Source organism: Oncorhynchus nerka, linkage group LG27, assembly GCF_034236695.1.
Source record: "Oncorhynchus nerka isolate Pitt River linkage group LG27, Oner_Uvic_2.0, whole genome shotgun sequence".
NCBI classification, from domain to species: domain Eukaryota; kingdom Metazoa; phylum Chordata; class Actinopteri; order Salmoniformes; family Salmonidae; genus Oncorhynchus; species Oncorhynchus nerka.
In genome coordinates, this window is record NC_088422.1 from 49,234,810 (window position 1) to 49,254,432 (window position 19,623).

The following is a 19,623-nucleotide window of genomic DNA, read 5'->3' on the forward strand; positions in this document are numbered from 1 at the left end:
CCTCCTCCTTTTCATCTCCACTCTAATGAGGGGATGGATACTGTCATCTAGATCACTTTCACAACACCTCCCCCTGAAAGAGGGCCACAGGTCTGCTGGATGGGCTCTGCTCCTGCACCAAACCACCCCTCCCCAATTCCAACATGGCCGCCTGCCTACAAAAACAAGAGATCATCCCTATGGTGGCCCCAAATATCAGCTCAGCAGACGTTGAGTCAAGGCCTCACTGCAGTCCAGTCAGAACACTACTGTACGCCAAAAACACTTGACTGACCCGTCGACTACAACAAATGATACAGTCGGTACTTTCAAGAGAGGAACCTATCGGCCACACTTGTTCCTATTCCCAGGTATAGTACAAGATTCTTCAAGTGTTTGAGTGCCTTCGTTCTAGCATTACCATTAGCTCAGCTTTCAGATCCTGGCGTGTTGCGTGTTCTGTTCTCCTCTGTCCTACTCGGTAGCTAGCATTGAACGCCAACCGACCGCTAACCGTCGCCTCCAGAGAAAGTGCCTCATCCATTAGCATGTCTATACAGCTACAAGGAGCGCTCCTTCAATTATGAATGGCTGCCCTCTTTCTGTCACTGGGAAGGCGAGGCCAGGCGTGTACAGGATAAACGAGACGATAACCCCCCCCCCCCTTCCTCAGGGACAAGTGGTATGTTCCATTAGGAAGGACACTTAATTAAAGCCATGATAAAATACCACTCTGGACACCAGAGGGGGGGACTGGTGGAGGGGTGGAGGGGAGAGGCAAGTGAAGGCTTCAGTTCCTCTCTTCTGATTATTGAAGCGAAAAGAGGAGAGGTGAAAAACAAAAACAAAACCTGTAAACGAACGGTTCCCTTGACAACCAGGGATCAGAGATAAATAATACTGACAACGTTTTAATTAAGTTGCTGAACACAAGTTGTCTTCACTTCAGAGCCAGGCCGAATCTGCCCATGCTGATAGGATGAAGGAGTGATGTTGTCTGGCATGTACAGGAGCTGATCCCAGATCAGCACTCCTACCCTGAGACACTTGATACATACGGGCCAAGGTCTTGTTTAACATCCAGCACCTACCCAAAGACATTGCATCATGTTCGTCTGTGTGCATGTATAACCTAGCTGTGTTGCTCACCTTTCCCAGGACAGTGAGACAGCTGGGGTCCAGCTCAGGCTGCTCCAGCTTCACCACTCCCACCCAGCCATACTCGTATAGGTCCTCCTCATCATTGTTGTTACACAGCCCCAGCGGATGCATCTGGAGACACGAGGAAAAGCTTGGGTCAATATCACAACATATAACACAGGATTAACGTCCTTCACGGCACAGCATAGGGTTAAAATCATTCTAGGGATCCTGGGAAAACATGCTCCTGCAAGAGCCTAAATGTCCCTTATTATATTACATACAAGCTGGTGCAGGTGTGTGTCTGTGTTTGCGGTCGGGCTCAAAGAGATTGCCGTTGAAGTGCGCTTTATACACTGTACCTATGAGCTAAGCAGCAGCGCTACGGTTTAACAGCCAGCCAGGCACATTCATATTACTATAAAAGGATGTAAGGCTTTAAATGAAGAGAGAGAAAAAAGCCAATGGTAAAGTAGCTAAGTTCCACACCACTGCACATTACCCAGTGTCTAGAGTATCTTAAGTGGTCCCCCTATTATCCCTAAGGCTACTAAATGATCTTGGGGTTTGCAGTGCCATTCCTCAGAGCACAGAAAGAGAATGACTAGAATGGAAAAGAATCCCCCTTCAGACCACAGCAATACTTCAGGTCGAACGCACTGATTATAGGCCTAAGTTGCGCTGGATAAGTGTCCGCTAAATGACTACAATGTAGAATGTCTGTAATTGAAATGCCCAGTCTATTCTATGTCATTGTATTCTTATGTCCTGACGCAGAGGGAGGATGTCTGCAGAGTAGATTAGACCTGAGGACTGAGGATAGGAGGGCAGACATGACAGAGGCTGGCTGACTCACTCTCTGTGTGTGTGTGTGTGTGTGTGTGTGGGGCACGAGGCAGCCCCCTGTAATTACAGACTAATGCATCATGATTCATCTCAGAAAGCTCTTTAGCTACTTTACTTCAGACTTTCTCTTCTTTGATTACGTAGGGGGATTTAGAAATAGACCTATATGTCTGCATCCCAAATGGCACCATGTTCCCTTCCATAGTACACTAGTGTTGATCGTCTGGTTTGGGGACCTACAGTATGTCGTCATCATACATATCCCCCAATGGGAACAAAAACACAGAAACCACGCAAAAATAAATACACTTTAAAAAAAATAATTTTAAACAGCATAAAATGGAACACTTGACGTCTAGGCTTCTAACTTCAAGGAGCCTACTTGCCATTCCCCAAAATGCTTTAAGTATTGCACCAATATTTCCTGAGGTGATGACACGGACTGCTGTGGACTGTTATTCTCTATATCTAAAAGCAGCCTTTCTTCCTTCCTGCTCTGTGGGGCCTCAGCCTGGCCTTGTAAACTCAACAGGTAAAGACTTGAAGAATTCATCGTATTCAGGCCTAAGCCAGTCAGGGATTGTCTGACTTTACTGTAAAAAGGCTCTCCACAGTGATTTCACCGTCTACGCAATTCAGCTGCACAAAAGGAAATGGAACGAGGTGGAGAACTACGCAAACAAACCTCCGCCGGCGCTGTTGAGTTCTGTGTAGAGCCTTTAACACTCAACATGGTCGGCCATCCAACTGAACCAAATCAAGACAAAAGTTACATTGAAATATAAAAACAAGACAACTACAGCAAGAGAGAAACCTACAGTGTAAACTGCACATATCTGTTCGAGCATAAAAACAAAGAGGGTAATTTCACTCCTTCTCCGATACCCAAAATTAGATTAAACGTCTTAAAAAAATAAAAATAAAATTAAGTTGGGAGCTGGTGTCCTTAGGTCACAAAGACCCATCCCCTCCCCTCCCCACCCTGACCAGTAGCAGCAGCTTAGTGGACCCTCTGGGTCTGAGGATGACCCCAGATACCCTCTCTCTCCCTGCCCTCTGAACTCTACTTCATCACTTTGGGAGAGAGCTGCTCTGCTGGTTGGAGTTCGGGCGAGGCATGCAGCAGGACCATTGAAAAGGTAGACTAAAAGTATGTGGACACCTGCTAGTCAAACATCACATTCCAAAATAATGGGCATTAATATGGAGTTGGTCCCCCCTTTTGCTGCTATAACAGCCTCCACAGGATGTCAACAGACTAGTTGGAAAGGTGACATCCTATGACAGTGCCACGTTGAACGTCACTGAGCTCTCCAGTACGGGCCATTCTACTACCAATGTTTGTCTATGGAGATGTAATGGCTGTGTGCTCGATTTTATACACCTGTCAGCAACGGGTGTGGGTGAAATAGTCAAATCCACTAATTTGAAGGGGTGTCCATATACATTTGGCCATGTAGTGTATTTAGAGGGGAGGTTTGTCACTCCATCGCCATATGGCAAAGGGGGGGCGGCCCACTGACCTGAGGGTTTTGGAGGAGTGTGTGTGTGCGTGTGTTGGGTGGGGGTTAGAGTTCAGGGCTTAAATGCAAATAGCCCAAGATGGTCATTGTGTGTCATAGGAAAGGAATGCTGACAAAGTGTGTAATGTCGTTTGAGAGTTCTCTCTTCTCTATGAAGTTCCCCATTTCCCCCACTGAAGGATGTAATGTGATAGAGACATTGGATTCTCCACACGAACACCTCTCTATCATTACTAGTTTAGAGGCATACTGGAACCACAGATGCTAAATTTGAGAAATCAAGAGCCTCGGGACAGCCATGGGGAAGGAATATTAAAGACACACACACAAACACGTAAAGCACACACACACAAACACGTAAAGCACACACACACACACACACACACACACACACACACACTTAAGTGTACACAGACAAGGGTTTCTGTTAGCCGGTGATAGCCAGTACCAGTCAGAATTTTGGACACATCTACTCATTCAAGGGTTTTTCTTTATTTTTACTATTTTCTACATTGTAGAATAATAGTGAAGACATAAAAACTATGAAATAACACATATGGAATCATGTAGTAACCAAAAAAGGGTTAAACAAATCAAAACATATTTTAGATTCTTCAAAGTAGCCACCCGTTGCCTTGACAGCTTTGCACACTCTTGGCATTCTCTCAACCAGTATCATGAGGAATAATTTTCTGACAGTCTTGAAGGAGTCCCACATATGCTGAGCACTTGTTGGCTGCTTTATCTTCACTCTGCGGTCGGGTGATTGTGGAGGCCAGGTCATCTGATGTAGAACTCCATCACTCTGCTTCTTGGTCAAATGGCCCTTACACAGCCTGGAGGTGTGTTTTGGGTCATTGTCCTGTTGAATAACAAGTGATAGTCCCACTAAGCCCAAACCAGAATGCTGTGGTGTGCCTTGAATTTGAAAGAAAACCACAGACAGTGTCACCAGCAAAGCACTCCCACACCATCACACTTCCTCCTACATGCTACATGGTGGAAACCACACATGCGGAGATCATCCATTCACCTACTCTGCGTCTCACAAAGACACAGCGGTTGGAACCAAAAAAATGATTTATACGGGTCTAATGTCCATTGCTCGTGTTTCTTGGCCCAAGCAAGACTCTTCTTCTTATTGCCGTCCTTTGGTAGTGGTTTCCTTGCAGCAATTTGGCCATAACGCAGTCTCCTCTGAACAGTTGACGTTGAGATGTGTCTGTTACTTGAACTCCGTGAAGCATTTATTTGGGCTCTATTCTGAGGTACAGTTAACTCTAATGAACTTATCCCCTGCAGCAGAGGTAACTCTGGGTCTTCCTTTCCTGTGGCGGTCCTCACGAGATTCAGTTTCGTCATAGCGCTTGATGGTTTTTGCGACTGCACTTGAAGAAACTTTCAAAGTTCTAGACATTTTCCGGATTGACTGACCTTCATGTCTTAAAGTAATGATGGAATGTCGTTTCTTTTTGCTTATTTGAGCTGTTCTTGCCATAATATGGACTTGGTCTTTTACCAAATAGGGCTATCTTCTGTATACTACCCCTACCGTGTCACAACACAACTGATTTGGCTCAAATGCATTAACCTCATAGTCCGCCCAAACCCGTATGCGGTAGCGTAACTACAGCCTCAAGCTCATTACCATAACGCAACGTTAGCGATTTCTAAAAATCGCAAATGAAATGAAATAAATATGCCTGCTCTCAAGCTTATCCTTTTCTTAACAATCCTGTCGTCTCAGATTTTCAAAATATGCTTTAGAACCAGAGAAAATCAATAATTTGTGTAAGAGTGGTGATAGCTAGCTTAGCATTTAGCGTTAGCATTTAGCACGCAACATATTCACAAAAACCAGCCAAGGAATCAAATAAAATAATTTACCTTTGAAGAACTTCAGATGTTTCAATGAGGAGACTCTCAGTTACATAGCAGATGTCCAGTTTTTCCTGAAAGATTCTTGTGTAGGACACATCGTTCCCTTTTGTTACTATGCATTTGGCTACCGAAACTAACCGAAAATTCAGTCACCTACATGTCGAACTTTTTTCCGAATTAACTCCATAATATCGACTGAAACATGGAAAACGTTGTTTGAATCAATCCTGAAGGTGGTTTGTCATATATCTCTCCATTGAAAGCACCGTCCTTGTAGCCTGGTTTGTTCTGAGATTCGAATGGAAAAATACTGGGAGCTGAGTTTTGCGCACACTGTATATATATATATTTAAATCAAATAAATACATTTGGCACAGGGCCAATTGTTCGGGAGAAGAAGAATAAATCCCGAAATATACTTTTTAGCCTATTCATTGATGGAAATACCAGGCAATGTAAAAAATAAAAAATAAAAACATTTGACTGGTCAAGCTTATCGGTCTAAAGGGCACATTTGCATAATTTAGTGGAATTAAAATTGCCGCATCTGTACAGCATATTCGTTATGCATTTTATTTATCACACGCGTACAGCATACAGATCTTTTGAGTGGAAAATCTCTGACCGAGCGAGAGCTGCTGCTATAGCATCTCAAACCGGAAATGCATAGGCAACGAACGGAAGGCAGGCTTCATCAGCACATGACACACAACTTTGCATTTTGAAAACACATTTAAATTGTTTGAAACCTCAACGTTTTAATACATGAGGTATGTCTTACCTTGCATCAAAGTAGCCAAGCCAAAATCAGACCATATCCATGGAGGCAATTATTTTATATCAACTTTCTTTCATTGTCCAGTAGCCAAAGGAACAATCCTAGTCATATTAACAACCCATGCTAGTTGTTGTATATTAGATCACCCCTCTTTCTAAATGTCTAACGGATTTTGTCATCTCTGTCACATGAAACCGCTCGCATGTACAGTGCCCTTTTGACAAAGGTGTTTGCCCGCTAATTGCATTGTGGAAGGAACAACCTACTGCCTTGTACGCATTGCTGCGCTTACGTGACGAAATATGTTTATTTTAAACCTTCTGATCTGTTACCATTTTATTGGTTGTACGAATTGTTGTACGGTTGTACGAATTTGGGCTCTATCATCCCACAACAGTCCCAGAATCTGTTTGGAATAGTCCATTTCTTTCTCAACAAGCTGACCAATAGGTCCACTTTTCTACAATGGCGGACAGTAAATTGACAAAGGCTAGTGATTTTGCTGTTCTTTGGCTGAGGAAAAGTAAATGTGGACAGTTATTCTAACATCTTCAAAGTGCGCATCAGAATTCGGTAAGAAGAACGGCACATCGGTGCATCCTCGCATATTCTGTTAATATGAATAACCATAATCAAAATGTGATTTCTGTCATTCGGAGCACCGTGGGTGGACGCCCTAATTAGGGCACGCACCCAATGCATATGGGTCCTGTACATTTCTCAAATGTCCGGTAAATTAAAAATGCTGGTGGTAAAATGTCCGGCGCCACGTTTTCGCCACAACTGAAACCCTGACAAAGACACATACTCTTGTAGCTGGGTACGCGCACACACATTCTTGTTCTTATTTATTTCAGTGTTGCATTTCAGGTAACGTAAAATTCGAGGCAAAGGAAGCATGTCCTTCAGGCTGTGTCTTCTGAGAAGCCAAACTCCTGACGCAACAACAATACCTAGCAACATTGTCAACAAAAACATTGAATTACTTGGAAACTGTGGGCGAAAAAGAGCGATATTTTAATCAACACAGCACCAAGAAGGAAGCAGTGAAAGCAGCAGACCTTCATATTCAGAGAGAGAAAGAGGGCAATCAGTGAAGAACAAACACCATTTTAAATACAACCCATATTTAGGCTTATTTATTTTCCCTTTTGTACTTTAACTATTTGCACATCGTTACAATACTGTACAGTATATAGCCATAATGACATTTAACATGTCTCTATTCATTTGGAACTTTTGTGAGTGTAATGTTTACTGTTCATTTTGCTTTTGTTTATTATTTATTTCACTGGCTTTCGCAATGTAAACATGCCAATGAAGCCCTTTTGAATGGAATTGAATAGAGAGAGAGATCTTCACTATTCGCTAAGCATTCTCTACACGGTCTCTCCTGTAAACTTAGAGAAGGGGCAGAGCAGTATAGAAGGCTCAGGCTGCCTGGCACAGATGACTGTAGATAGGCAGGATTTAGGTAGGTAGATCGATATTACTGTTGGTAGGAGAAGGGAGAACAGCGGTCTATGCTACACATTTGGTATGATAATTCCATCTTTGAAAGCTGGGGGGGGAATCAGGAGATATAAGCAGCTCTTTACCCTATGCCTACATAGTGCATACATTAATCATCATGCTGAACTATTCCACTTCACAAATTGAAATCAACGGAATAAGGATTCATTACCTGCCCCGGTGTTGCTGTGGCTGACATATTGGGAAATGTATTTAAAATGAACAGAGGGAGGGAAGGAGAAATGGTGGGAGAAGGGAGAGAATGAGCCCCGCCTGCCCTGCTCTACTCTGCCTGTCTGTCTCCCTGCCTGTCTGTCTCCCTGCCTGTTTGTCTCCCTGTCTCCCTGGCTGCCTGTCTCTGAGTCTAGAACACTGTTCTATTGTGTTGGTCCTTTCCCTGCACCTCCAAAGGGCCTTCTGTTGTTGTTATGGCCAGCGCTGTTATTTTAGAGGCTGGCCACTATTATCTCCATCTGTACTGCTGGTACACAGCTAGAGAGAGGCTGGTTGGTCATCGGGGGATGTAAAAACATGCCTTGATTGAGGGAAGGTTGTTAATTACGGAGTTGGGATCGAATGAAGGGGCAAATGTTTTGGTGTCTTTGGCACACACACAGTGCAGAAACAGCAGAGCTTGTCATGTGCTCACTGCTCCAGAAGCTATCCTCTCGAGGTAGAGGCCTGCTACCCGACCTGAGCCCGACGGCCCCTGACATTATACATCAGGTTAGGGCAGGGTAGTGCCCGTTTTTTTTCAGGAATAACTACGGTACGGGCATAGCTCGGGTAGCACCAAATTGTTAACTAACATTTTGAAGTGGAGCCATTTGCTCGTGCTCTGCTGCGCAGTTCATCTAACGAAGATCATAACATGGTGTCAGAAGTGCTTCAACCTCGTCAAGTATAAGACAGGAGAGATTATTTCAGAGAAAATAATAATATTCCTTGTGCTGTCGGAGTTTAGAGTGACGAAAAGTAGCTAAGCGCTAACTGCTTTCATGTGTCTTCATTGAGCAGGGCAACCCAAGCGGAGCCGTTCCTATGGATACTCAGACTCGGAGCCGCCATGAACAGAGCGCATGGAGAGCGAGCTGCGGATGGGACTGAGTGACAGACCGAGAAGCAGCTAATGGATTTACTTAACGGAGGAAGTTAATTGTGATTTCAGGTTTCGGGCAGGGCCTTACATTTGGCAGAAGCAATCGGGCGTGGGTACGGTAGGGCCTGAACGTTGTGGGCATGGGTAGGGCTCAGGCTTAAAATGTATGCCCGTGCAGGGCTCTACCTCTTGGCCCCACAGCTGGACAAGAGCACTGCCTACCATGACACTTCACTTTGCTTTGCGCCTCGCCTTCTTCCTTCCTTCCTCCTTCCTTCCTTCCTTCCTTCTTCTTCTCTCTTCTCCCCCCACTCATCCCCTATCCCCTCTCCTCTATTCTCCCTTTCCCCCTCTCCTAGATGGTGTCTCCAGTTCTGCCCTGCTCGCCCCGAGGGGAGGCAGTCTTTCACATGGGTATCCCCTTACACACAGCCAACACTCTCAATGAAATCATGGCAGTGATCTGAACCCAGCTTGTCACTCAACTGGTCCCTCCCCCCATGCTCCATCTACAGAAAACAGTGTAAAGACTTGGGTTGTATGCACTAGGGCTAGGCACGAAACGGAAGAAAACGGACTGAAACAGGGAGCGACTACCTGAACTTCTCCAATGAGAAAGGCTTGTTTTCGTATTTTGTCGTTAATCATTTGGCTGCGGCATGCACTAATGAATACAACCCTGAAGTTTGGTTTGGAACAGGAGTGGGTTGCGGCTTTGCCAACTAATACTGTACGTATAAATCATCTCAATCAATAAATACAATACAGAGTTAAAAAAAATATGGGTTATGGCTGTTGCTTGTGGATTTGTCTTAGGTGCTTTAAAAAAAACATCATCATAGCATTATGGGGGATGATATACTATGTGAAGACGTGAAATGCAGTCAAATGAAAGGTGGGCCCCCACCATTCCCGAAATCCCACCCCCAGCTCGTTATCCCCTATAGGAGTGGACTGAGCCGATTTGGGGTTTGTAGGGATCAAAACAAGCCCTATTTCTAGTCCTCCCCTCTCAGAGGACATCTAAATGCAAGTCACACCATTCTCCTCTGTTAGTGACACGATTCACTCTTCCTTTGATCATTCAACAACAACTAATTCAGACCCCCCCCCTCCTCCTCCATCCCTCACTTTCCACCATCGCTTTGCACCCCTATTTGCAGCACCACCCCCCTCCCCCATCCCTCACTTTCCACCATTCCACCACCCCCCCTCCCCCATCCCTCACTTTCCACCACCACCCCTATTTGCAGCACCACCCCCCCCCCATCCCTCACTTTCCACCATCGCTTTGCACCCCTGTTTGCAGCACCACCCCTACCCCCCCCTCCCCCATCCCTCACTTTCCACCATCGCTTTGCACCCCTATTTGCAGCACCACCCCCCTCCTCCCCCATCCCTCACTTTCCACCATCGCTTTGCACCCCTATTTGCACCACCCCCCCCCCATCCCTCACTTTCCATCCTTTGCACCCCTGTTTGCAGCACCACCCATGCCCCCCCTTCCCCCATCCCTCACTTTCCACCATCGCTTTGCACCCCTATTTGCAGCACCACCCCTGCCCCCCTCCTACATCCTCCTTTCCCGCAACCCCCAACATTTTAAATCGCTCCCCGCGTTTTGTTGTCTGAGTCGCAGCATGCTATACCGCCCCTGCCTGAAAGAACTTGATCGGGTTCAGAGCTAGGAGGAGGAGGAGGAGGAGGAAACTCAAGGCAGGACAAGGCTAGCTAGTTTCCCCTACTGCTCTCCAACTAAACTCTCCACCTTCCTTCAGCCCCCCCTTCAGCCGTCTAAAATCTAACTAAACGGAATAAGGCAACAACAAAAAAATCTCACGTTTTGTTTTTTCCATGTTTCAGATCACTCTCAAAAACCACACTTTTATTAAATAGAAAAACATCAACATGGAATGTTCTAAGTCTACAACCATGCTTAAAATCACATCAGGAGACCACTTTTGAAGTCTGGGAAATGTTAAGACTTTTTAAGTGTGTACCAGCAAGAGACTTGTTGGTTAACAGTGTTTCTTGTAGCTCATGTGATTGCAGGGTATGCTAAACAAATCGCCACTGGATTGATCCAAATATTCATGGTATCATTCTGCCAGGGAAGGCATAGGCTACTTTGTAGCTAACATTTCATTGAGAAGGTTTTTGGGAGAGCCTTTCCATCTAACCAGAAGACGTTTATCATTAGCATCATCCGTAACGGCTCCACAAAGCGGCAGTTCTCCGCATCGTGGATTTTATAGGGATCCTACTAACTTAAAGAAATGCTGTGTGGGTCAAAGATTTCACAAACATCCGCCCCGGCTCTGGTTTAGAAGAACCTGCTTGGACCATTACAGCGTCAAAGGGTGCGTTTGACTGTGGGAAGATGGTTGTGTTAGCTGCAACACTACATTCAGAGCACAGTGCTCCTGTACATGATCATCTTAGACAGTGCTTCTGCTGATGCACCAGGTAGTCAACTTCAAAACAGCAGGCAGATTGGAGGACATAGCAGACAATTTGATTCCTCAGCTAAAATCATCACGCGCCACAGACTGAAAGACAGACGGAGAACGAGATTACACACGCATAATAGCAACTTGTTGTTTATCCTGGATATGGAGCTGTGCTCAGCTTAACCAAAGGAACAACTGAAACGAACCCTCTGTTTCATTCTCAAATCCCAGTTAAGAAAGGAAATGAAACACAGACTCCTAAAAAAAAAAAAAAAAGCCACGAGCAAGCCCACTACCATGTCACAGAGCAGCTCAGCACAGGGACTTACAGTATCCCAACTACTGTGCTTCTAATATAGTCTAACATTGCATGAAATCGCACCCTATTCCCTTTATAGTGCACTACTTTTGACCAGGGCCCTAGGGCTCAGTAGGGAATAGGGTCCATTTGAGACACAGTTTAGGACACTGTCTGGTGATGACAGAATTTAGGTCGTGATGCAGATCGGTTTCACTGACAATCAGAAGGGAGAGAGCAAGCCCACAGGCACACTGTGCCATCCCAAACACCGTGCCATCACAAACACCGTGCCATCACAAACACCGTGCCATCCCAAACACTGTGCAATCCCAAACACCGTGCCATCCCAAACACCGTGCCATCACAAACACCGTGCCATCACAAACACCGTGCAATCCCAAACACCGTGCATTCCCAAACACCGTGCAATCCCAAACACCGTGCCATCACAAACACCGTGCCATCACAAACACCGTGCCATCACAAACACCGTGCAATCCCAAACACCGTGCCATCACAAACACCGTGCCATCACAAACACCGTGCAATCCCAAACACCGTGCAATCCCAAACACGGTGCCATCACAAACACCGTGCAATCCCAAACACCGTGCCATCACAAACTAGGGCCGTGGCAAAAGTGAAATCACGAAGCAGAAGTCACTCTTTGGTCCTTCAAAAACTGCAGTATGGAAAATATTGTGTGCTATATCTTGGAAAATAAATACATGTGACTCTGGATGACAACATAATGGTGTTTGTTTCCAACATTAGGGTGGTTTTCCTAAAGTTAAATACGCTTCGTGTTTTGTTTCCTTGCCACGATACTAACGAGCATCGCCACCACAAACACTATGCCATCCCACGCACCATACCACCACAAACACTATGCCATCCCACGCACCATGCCACCACAAACACTATGCCATCCCACGCATCATGCCACCACAAACACTATGCCATCCCATGCACCATGCCACCACAAACACTATGCCATCCCAAACACCATGCCACCACAAACACTATGCCATCCCATGCACCATGCCACCACAAACACGATGCCATCCCACGCACCATGCCACCACAAACACTATGCCATCCCATGCACCATGCCACCACAAACACTATGCCATCCCAAACACCATGCCACCACAAACACTATGCTATCCCAAACACCATGCCACCACAAACACTATGCCATCCCAAACACCATGCCACCACAAACACTATGCCATCCCACACATCATGCCACCACAAACACTATGCCATCCCACGCACCATGCCACCACAAACACTATGCCATCCCACCACAAACACTATGCCGTCCCAAACACCATGCCACCACAAACACTATGCCATCCCACACACCATGCCACCACAAACACTATGCCATCCCACCACAAACTCTATCCCATCCCACGCACCATGCCACCACAAACACTATGCCATCCCACGCACCATGCCACCACAAACACTATGCCATCCCACGCACCATGCCACCACAAACACTATGCCATCCCACGCACCATGCCACCACAAACACTATGCCATCCCAAACACCATGCCACCACAAACACTATGCCATCCCAAGCACCATGCCACCACAAACACTATGCCATCCCAAACACCATGCCACCACAAACACTATGCCATCACACACATCATGCCACCACAAACACTATGCCATCCCACCACAAACACTATGCAATCCCACCACAAACACTATGCCATCCCACCACAAACACTATGCCATCCCATGCACCATGCCACCACAAACACTATGCCATCCCACGCACCATGCCACCACAAACACTATGCCATCCCACGCACCATGCCACCACAAACACTATGCCATCCCACGCATCATGCCACCACAAACACTATGCTATCCCACGCACCATGCCACCACAAACACTATGCCACCACAAACACTATGCCATCCCACACACCATGCCACCACAAACACTATGCCATCCCACCACAAACACTATGCCATCCCACCACAAACACTATGCCATCCCACGCACCATGCCACCACAAACACTATGCCATCCCACGCACCATGCCACCACAAACACTATGCCATCCCACGCACCATGCCACCACAAACACTATGCCAATCCACGCACCATGCCACCACAAACACTATGCCATCCCACGCACCATGCCACCATAAACACTATGCCATCCCACGCACCATGCCACCACAAACACTATGCCATCCCACGCACCATGCCACCATAAACACTATGCCATCCCACGCACCATGCCACCACAAACACTATGCCATCCCACCACAAACACTATGCCATCCCACGCACCATGCCACCACAAACACTATGCCACCACAAACACTATGCCACCACAAACACTGGCAGAGTGACAGGTTTCACTAGATGTTCTCTAGGTCAGTCAGGTCCAATGATTAACCACTAGAGCGGTTGGTTAAGGTTCATAGGTTTCTCTATTTTGGGAAGGGGAAGAGCTAGCACCTTTTCACGTGTACACAGAAATATACCGGAGAAGAAGAACCCGGGAACCACGCCAGTCTACTGTACTTAGTCAATGCCACTCCGTCATTGCTCGCCCTAATATTTATATATTTCTTAATTCCATTCTTTTACTTTCAGATGTGTGTATTGTTGTTAATGATTAGATACTGCTGCACTGTTGGAGCTAGGAACACAAGCATTTTGCTACACCCGCAATAACATCTACTAAATATATGTATGTGACCATTAAAATTAGATATTTGATTTGAGTCCTCTTCTCTTGTCTCACCCACCTGTGTTGTGTTCCTTAAGCTAGGCTACAGACGTGTGTGTTCCAGTGTGTGTTTGAGGGAGGGAGGGAGAGAGTGTGTGTGTGTGTGCTTGCGAGAGAAAGAGAGAGCTCAGGGCACTACAGCTCTCAATGAATGATACTGGTACTGGAGAAGGCAAGTATGTGTGTTCTCCCCAAAAGTCTTCCACCGTGAACTCAATGACCCCACTCCACACCCCCCACACACGTTCACACACGCATGCAAAAACACACACACCAGCTGCACTGACCCGGGGCATTGACGGGCTAGGGCCTCCCACTGCATCCCCCAACCCCATTCATCTTCAGAGAGGTGTGAGGTAGCCCTTACAACGATCCCAGCTTATGTGTGATACTATCGTAGTTCAACATTGTTGCAGGTTTGCAATGGGAGAGCGTACTTGTATTAGCATATCATCACGTCATGACCACTAGGCAGGGTAGCCTAGTGGTTAGAGCGTTGGACTAGTAACCGGAAGGTTGCAAGTTCAAACCCCCGAGCTGACAAGTTACAAATCTGTCATTCTGCCCCTGAACAGGCAGTTAACCCGCTGTTCCTAGGCCGTCATTGAAAATAAGAATTTGTTCTTAACTGACTTCCCTGGTTAAATAAAGGTAAAATAAATAAATAAATAAATAAAATGAAGATATTGACACTCCCCTTACATTGTGTGGTTGGTGGATTTAATCAATGACCTGCGCAAACGTGTGTGAGTCTGCTCTGAACACACACATCAAATACCCTCAACCTCAAATGGCCCCCCAGCTGCCAAATACTTCCAGTGATACCTCATCCTCAGAACTGGATGCTCGCTCGCAATAACATGCCCACACATAGCGGGGAGAACACACACACACACGCGTGGCCGTGCCAGTTTCCTGTCGATGCATGTCATTTAAACTCTGTCCCAGCAGCCAAACAGTGATTTTCACAGAGAGTTATTGCCACACAGTTCCACTCCATCTGTTTATCCATGAGGAGGACCGAGCCATAGTATAGTAGTATAGAATAGTCTCTCTCAGGGCCTCCCGAGTGGCGCTGCGGTCTAATGCACTGCATCATAGTGCTAGAGGCGTTACTACAGACCCGGGTTCATTCCCTTAGGACGACGCACAATTGGCCCAGCGTCGTCTGGGTTTGGCCAGGGGGGATTTACTCTCACCCTAGCAACTCCAAGTGGCGGGCCGGGTGCCTGCAGGCTGACCCCGGTCGCCAGCTGAACGGTGTTTCCTCCAACACATTGGTGCGGATGGCTTCCGGGTTAAGCTGGAGGGTGTTAAGGAGTACGGTTAGGTGGGTCAAGTTTCAGAGGACGCATGACTCTACCTTCGCGTCTCTGAGACCGTTGAGGAGAAATAAGGGGGTCAAAAAAAAGTATAATAACAAAAATAAATTCAAGTCTCTCGCTCTGACATTGCATGCTCTCTCTTTATCCAGCTCTTCTCGTTGTTGGGATGTCAAGTCTGTATCTTTCTCAATCAATCATGTTGTATCGAAAGCTTTTTCTCCCCAGTCTGAACAGTGACTAAGGACAGACGCACACACAGACAGAGAGAGAGACAGAGAGAGAAGATGAAAGTGAAAGAGAGAGAGAAAGAGAATGAATGAAAGTGAGAGACCAAACCAAAACATTCTGACTGACCGGGCCTATGAAGTACTGTAGCAATTGAGTAGCTGTCTCCTCTTTCTACTTCATTTCCCAGCACTGTAAATAACTTCAAAGGGGGCTGGTAGCCTTGAGGAGCGGAGAGAGAGAGAGCGAACGAGAAGAGAGAGAAAGTGAGAGAGACAGAGGGGGGGGGGGTCCAATTACAGGAGTAGCAGCTGGGAGGACCTACAGGTGGGACCATCCCTCCCCTCTCCTCCTCTCTCCTGAGGTAACCTGATCTCAGTAAAGGATCCCAGTGCTCCTCCGCTTTGTCTTCTCTTATCCACAGATGAGACGGAACAACATGCATAGCCTGATTAACTTCATGCCGTCGCTCTGAATGTCTGTGCAATGTAACATTCAATCACAGTTGATTAAAGAGACGTTTGAAGACGTTTGTGTGAGTCCGAGGGCGTCTGCTAACATTGGTGACAGTAGTACCCGTGTGTAATACAACTAGGGATGAAACGGTTTCACAATAAACCTTGGTAGAAAATTCCCCGACGGGTTAGTATTAACGTTTCAAAAATGAATGATCATAAAACCGTGTTTGATTACCGACGTATTAAGTAAACACTGTCCAACATCAACCAAAGTTAGCAACGGTCTGGCGCAGGCGCAGCATGTAACGCGGGTTTGGTTTTGTGCGAAAAAAACATGGCGGAAGGCAGTGACAGCGCTCTCGGAGATGTTTCAGCCTTCTTAAGAGGACCAAATCTGAAGTGTGGTCATATTTAGGGTTTTACAAGAGTGCCGAGGGAAACTTAAATCGAAGATGGTCACCCTGTCTGCAGAACATGCAAAACAAAACAAAAACAAAAAACGTTGCTAAAAGAGGGGCAACACTTCAAATCTCGTGAGTCATCTTCGTGACCACCACCTAGTACTTTATAGCGAATGCAAGGAAAGGTCACTTTTAGCTCAATGCATGACGTGGGGAGTTTGGAATTGGGGGGGAGGTCATGGTTTGTCGGTCTGACTTGCTAATAGCTTGTCAATAATGTAAACGGAAGCTTTCAGTGTTACCTATTTTTGTAGAAACACTACACGTTCTGCCGTTGTATGCGTCCGTATGTCTGCAGACGCGATTCTCCCACTGCACACGATAACACGTTATGAGGTTTAGTCACCCAACCAACAGATTTTGATCATTAAAAATGTGTCAGTCGTCGACTTGGTTGTTAAACTGTTCCAATGTGCGAAACACTAGACTCCTGTATATTATGACTCCTATAAAAGACTCCTGTATATTATGACTCCTATAAAAGACTCCTGTATATTATGACTCCTATAAAAGACTCCTGTATATTAAGACTCCTGTATATTATGACTCCTATAAAAGACTCCTGTATATTATGACTCCTATAAAAGACTCCTGTATATTATGACTCCTATAAAAGACTCCTGTATATTATGACTCCTATAAAAGACTCCTGTATATTAAGACTCCTGTATATTATGACTCCTATAAAAGACTCCTGTATATTATGACTCCTATAAAAGACTCCTGTATATTATGACTCCTATAAAAGACTCCTGTATATTAAGACTCCTGTATATTATGACTCCTATAAAAGACTCCTGTATATTAAGACTCCTGTATATTATGACTCCTATAAAAGACTCCTGTATATTCTCAATTGCTGGGCTCATTGCAATTTGTGTTGTTATTTTAATGTCAACACCTGCACATTGGATTTGTTTACCTATGGTTGTGTTATTCTTACGTGCACATTGGATTTGTTTACCTATGGTTGTGTTGTTCTTACGTGCACATTGGATTTGTTTACCTATGGTTGTGTTGTTGTTACGTGCACATTGGATTTGTTTACCTATGGTTGTGTTGTTGTTACGTGCACATTGGATTTGTTTACCTATTGTTGTGTTGTTCTTACGTGCACATTGGATTTGTTTAGCTATGGTTGTGTTGTTCTTACGTGCACATTGGATTTGTTTACCTATGGTTGTGTTGTTGTTACGGGCACATTGGATTTGTTTACCTATGGTTGTGTTGTTCTTACGTGCACATTGGATTTGTTTACCTATTGTTGTGTTGTTCTTACGTGCACATTGGATTTGTTTAGCTATGGTTGTGTTGTTCTTACGTGCACATTGCTTTACTTGTGTTGCTTCTTATATGCACATTTGATTTGCTTTAAGGTTGTGTTCATTAACCTGTTCAACCTATGGGGGCGCTGTGTCATTATTGGATAAAAAGACGTGCCCGTTTTAAGCGCAATATTTTGTCACGAAAAGATGCTCGACTATGCATGGAATTGACAGCCTTGGAAAGACAAAACTCTGATGTCTCCAAAACTGCAAAGATATTATCTGTGAGTGCCCCAGAACTAATGCAACAGGCGAAACCAAGATGAAGTTTCATACAGGAAATGCCCCAGATTCTGAAGGCGCTGTGTTCCAATGTCTCCTTATATGGCTGTGAATGAGCCAGGAATGAGCCCGCGCTTTCTGTCTATTCCCCGAGGTGTCTGCAGCATTGTGACGTGTTTGTAGGCATATCATTGGAAGATTGACCATAAGAGACTACATTTACCTGGTGTCCCGCCCGGTGTCCTGTGTGCGTAATCTGTAGGTCCATGCGCGTTCCATTTCTTCAGAAGAGAAAGTAAAGTGCCACGATGGATTTTATCGTCGATAGATATGTGAAAAACACCTTGAGGATTGATTCTAAACATCGGTTTGCCATGTTTCTGTCGATATTATGGAGATAATTTGGAAAAAAGTTCGCGTTTTAATGACTTATTTTTATTTATTTTTCCTTACCCAAACGTGATGAACAAAACGCAGCGATTAGTCGACACAAATAATATTTTTTGTAAAAACGGAACATTCGCTATCTAACAGAGTCTCCTCATTGAAAACATCTGAAGTTCTTCAAAGGTAAATGATTTTATTTGAATTATTTTCTGGATTTTGTGGAAAATGTTGCATGGTGAAAGAGAGGCATAATACTATGCTAGGCTAATACTAATACTAATACTGTTACACAAATGCTTGTTTAGCTATGGTTCAAAAGCATATTTTGAAAATCTGAGATGACAGTGTTGTTAACAAAAGGCTACGCTTGAGAGCAAATAGATTAATTTCATTTCATTTGCGATTTTCATGAATAGTTAACGTTGTGTTATGCTAATGAGCTTGCGGATAGATTTACACAATCCTGGACACAGGTTTTTTTTCGTAGCTAAACGTGACGCAGAAAACGGAGCGATTTGTCCTAAACAAATAATCTTTCGGGAAAAACTGAACATTTGCTATCTGAGAGTCTCCTCATTGAAAACATCCGAAGTTCTTCAAAGGTAAATGATTTTATTTAAATGCTTTTCTGGTTTTTGCGGAAAATGTTGCATGCTGAAATAGAGGCATAATCCAATGCTAGGCTATCAATACTGTTACACAAATGCTTGTTTAGCTATGGTTCAAAAGCATATTTTGAAACTCTGAGATGACAGTGTTGTTAACAAAAGGCTAAGCTTGAGAGCAAATAGATTAATTTCATTTCATTTGCGATTTTCATGAATAGTTAACGTTGTGTTATGCTAATGAGCTTGCGGATAGATTTACACAATCCTGGATACAGGTTTTTTTCCGTAGCTAAACGTGACGCAGAAAACGGAGCGATTTGTCCTAAACAAATAATCT

General features: G+C 44.9%; 1 protein-coding gene across 2 annotated transcripts in view; it reads right to left on the bottom strand.

The window, feature by feature from the left end:
- LOC115111925 (E3 ubiquitin-protein ligase znrf3-like) overlaps positions 1–19,623 on the bottom strand; it is a 121,785-nt gene that overhangs the window by 45,177 nt on the left and 56,985 nt on the right. For both annotated transcript variants that reach the window (XM_029638471.2, XM_029638470.2), the window contains exon 2: positions 1,129–1,251. In XM_029638471.2, coding sequence (XP_029494331.1) covers positions 1,129–1,251 — 123 coding nt within the window. The remainder of the gene's footprint in view (positions 1–1,128; positions 1,252–19,623) is intronic.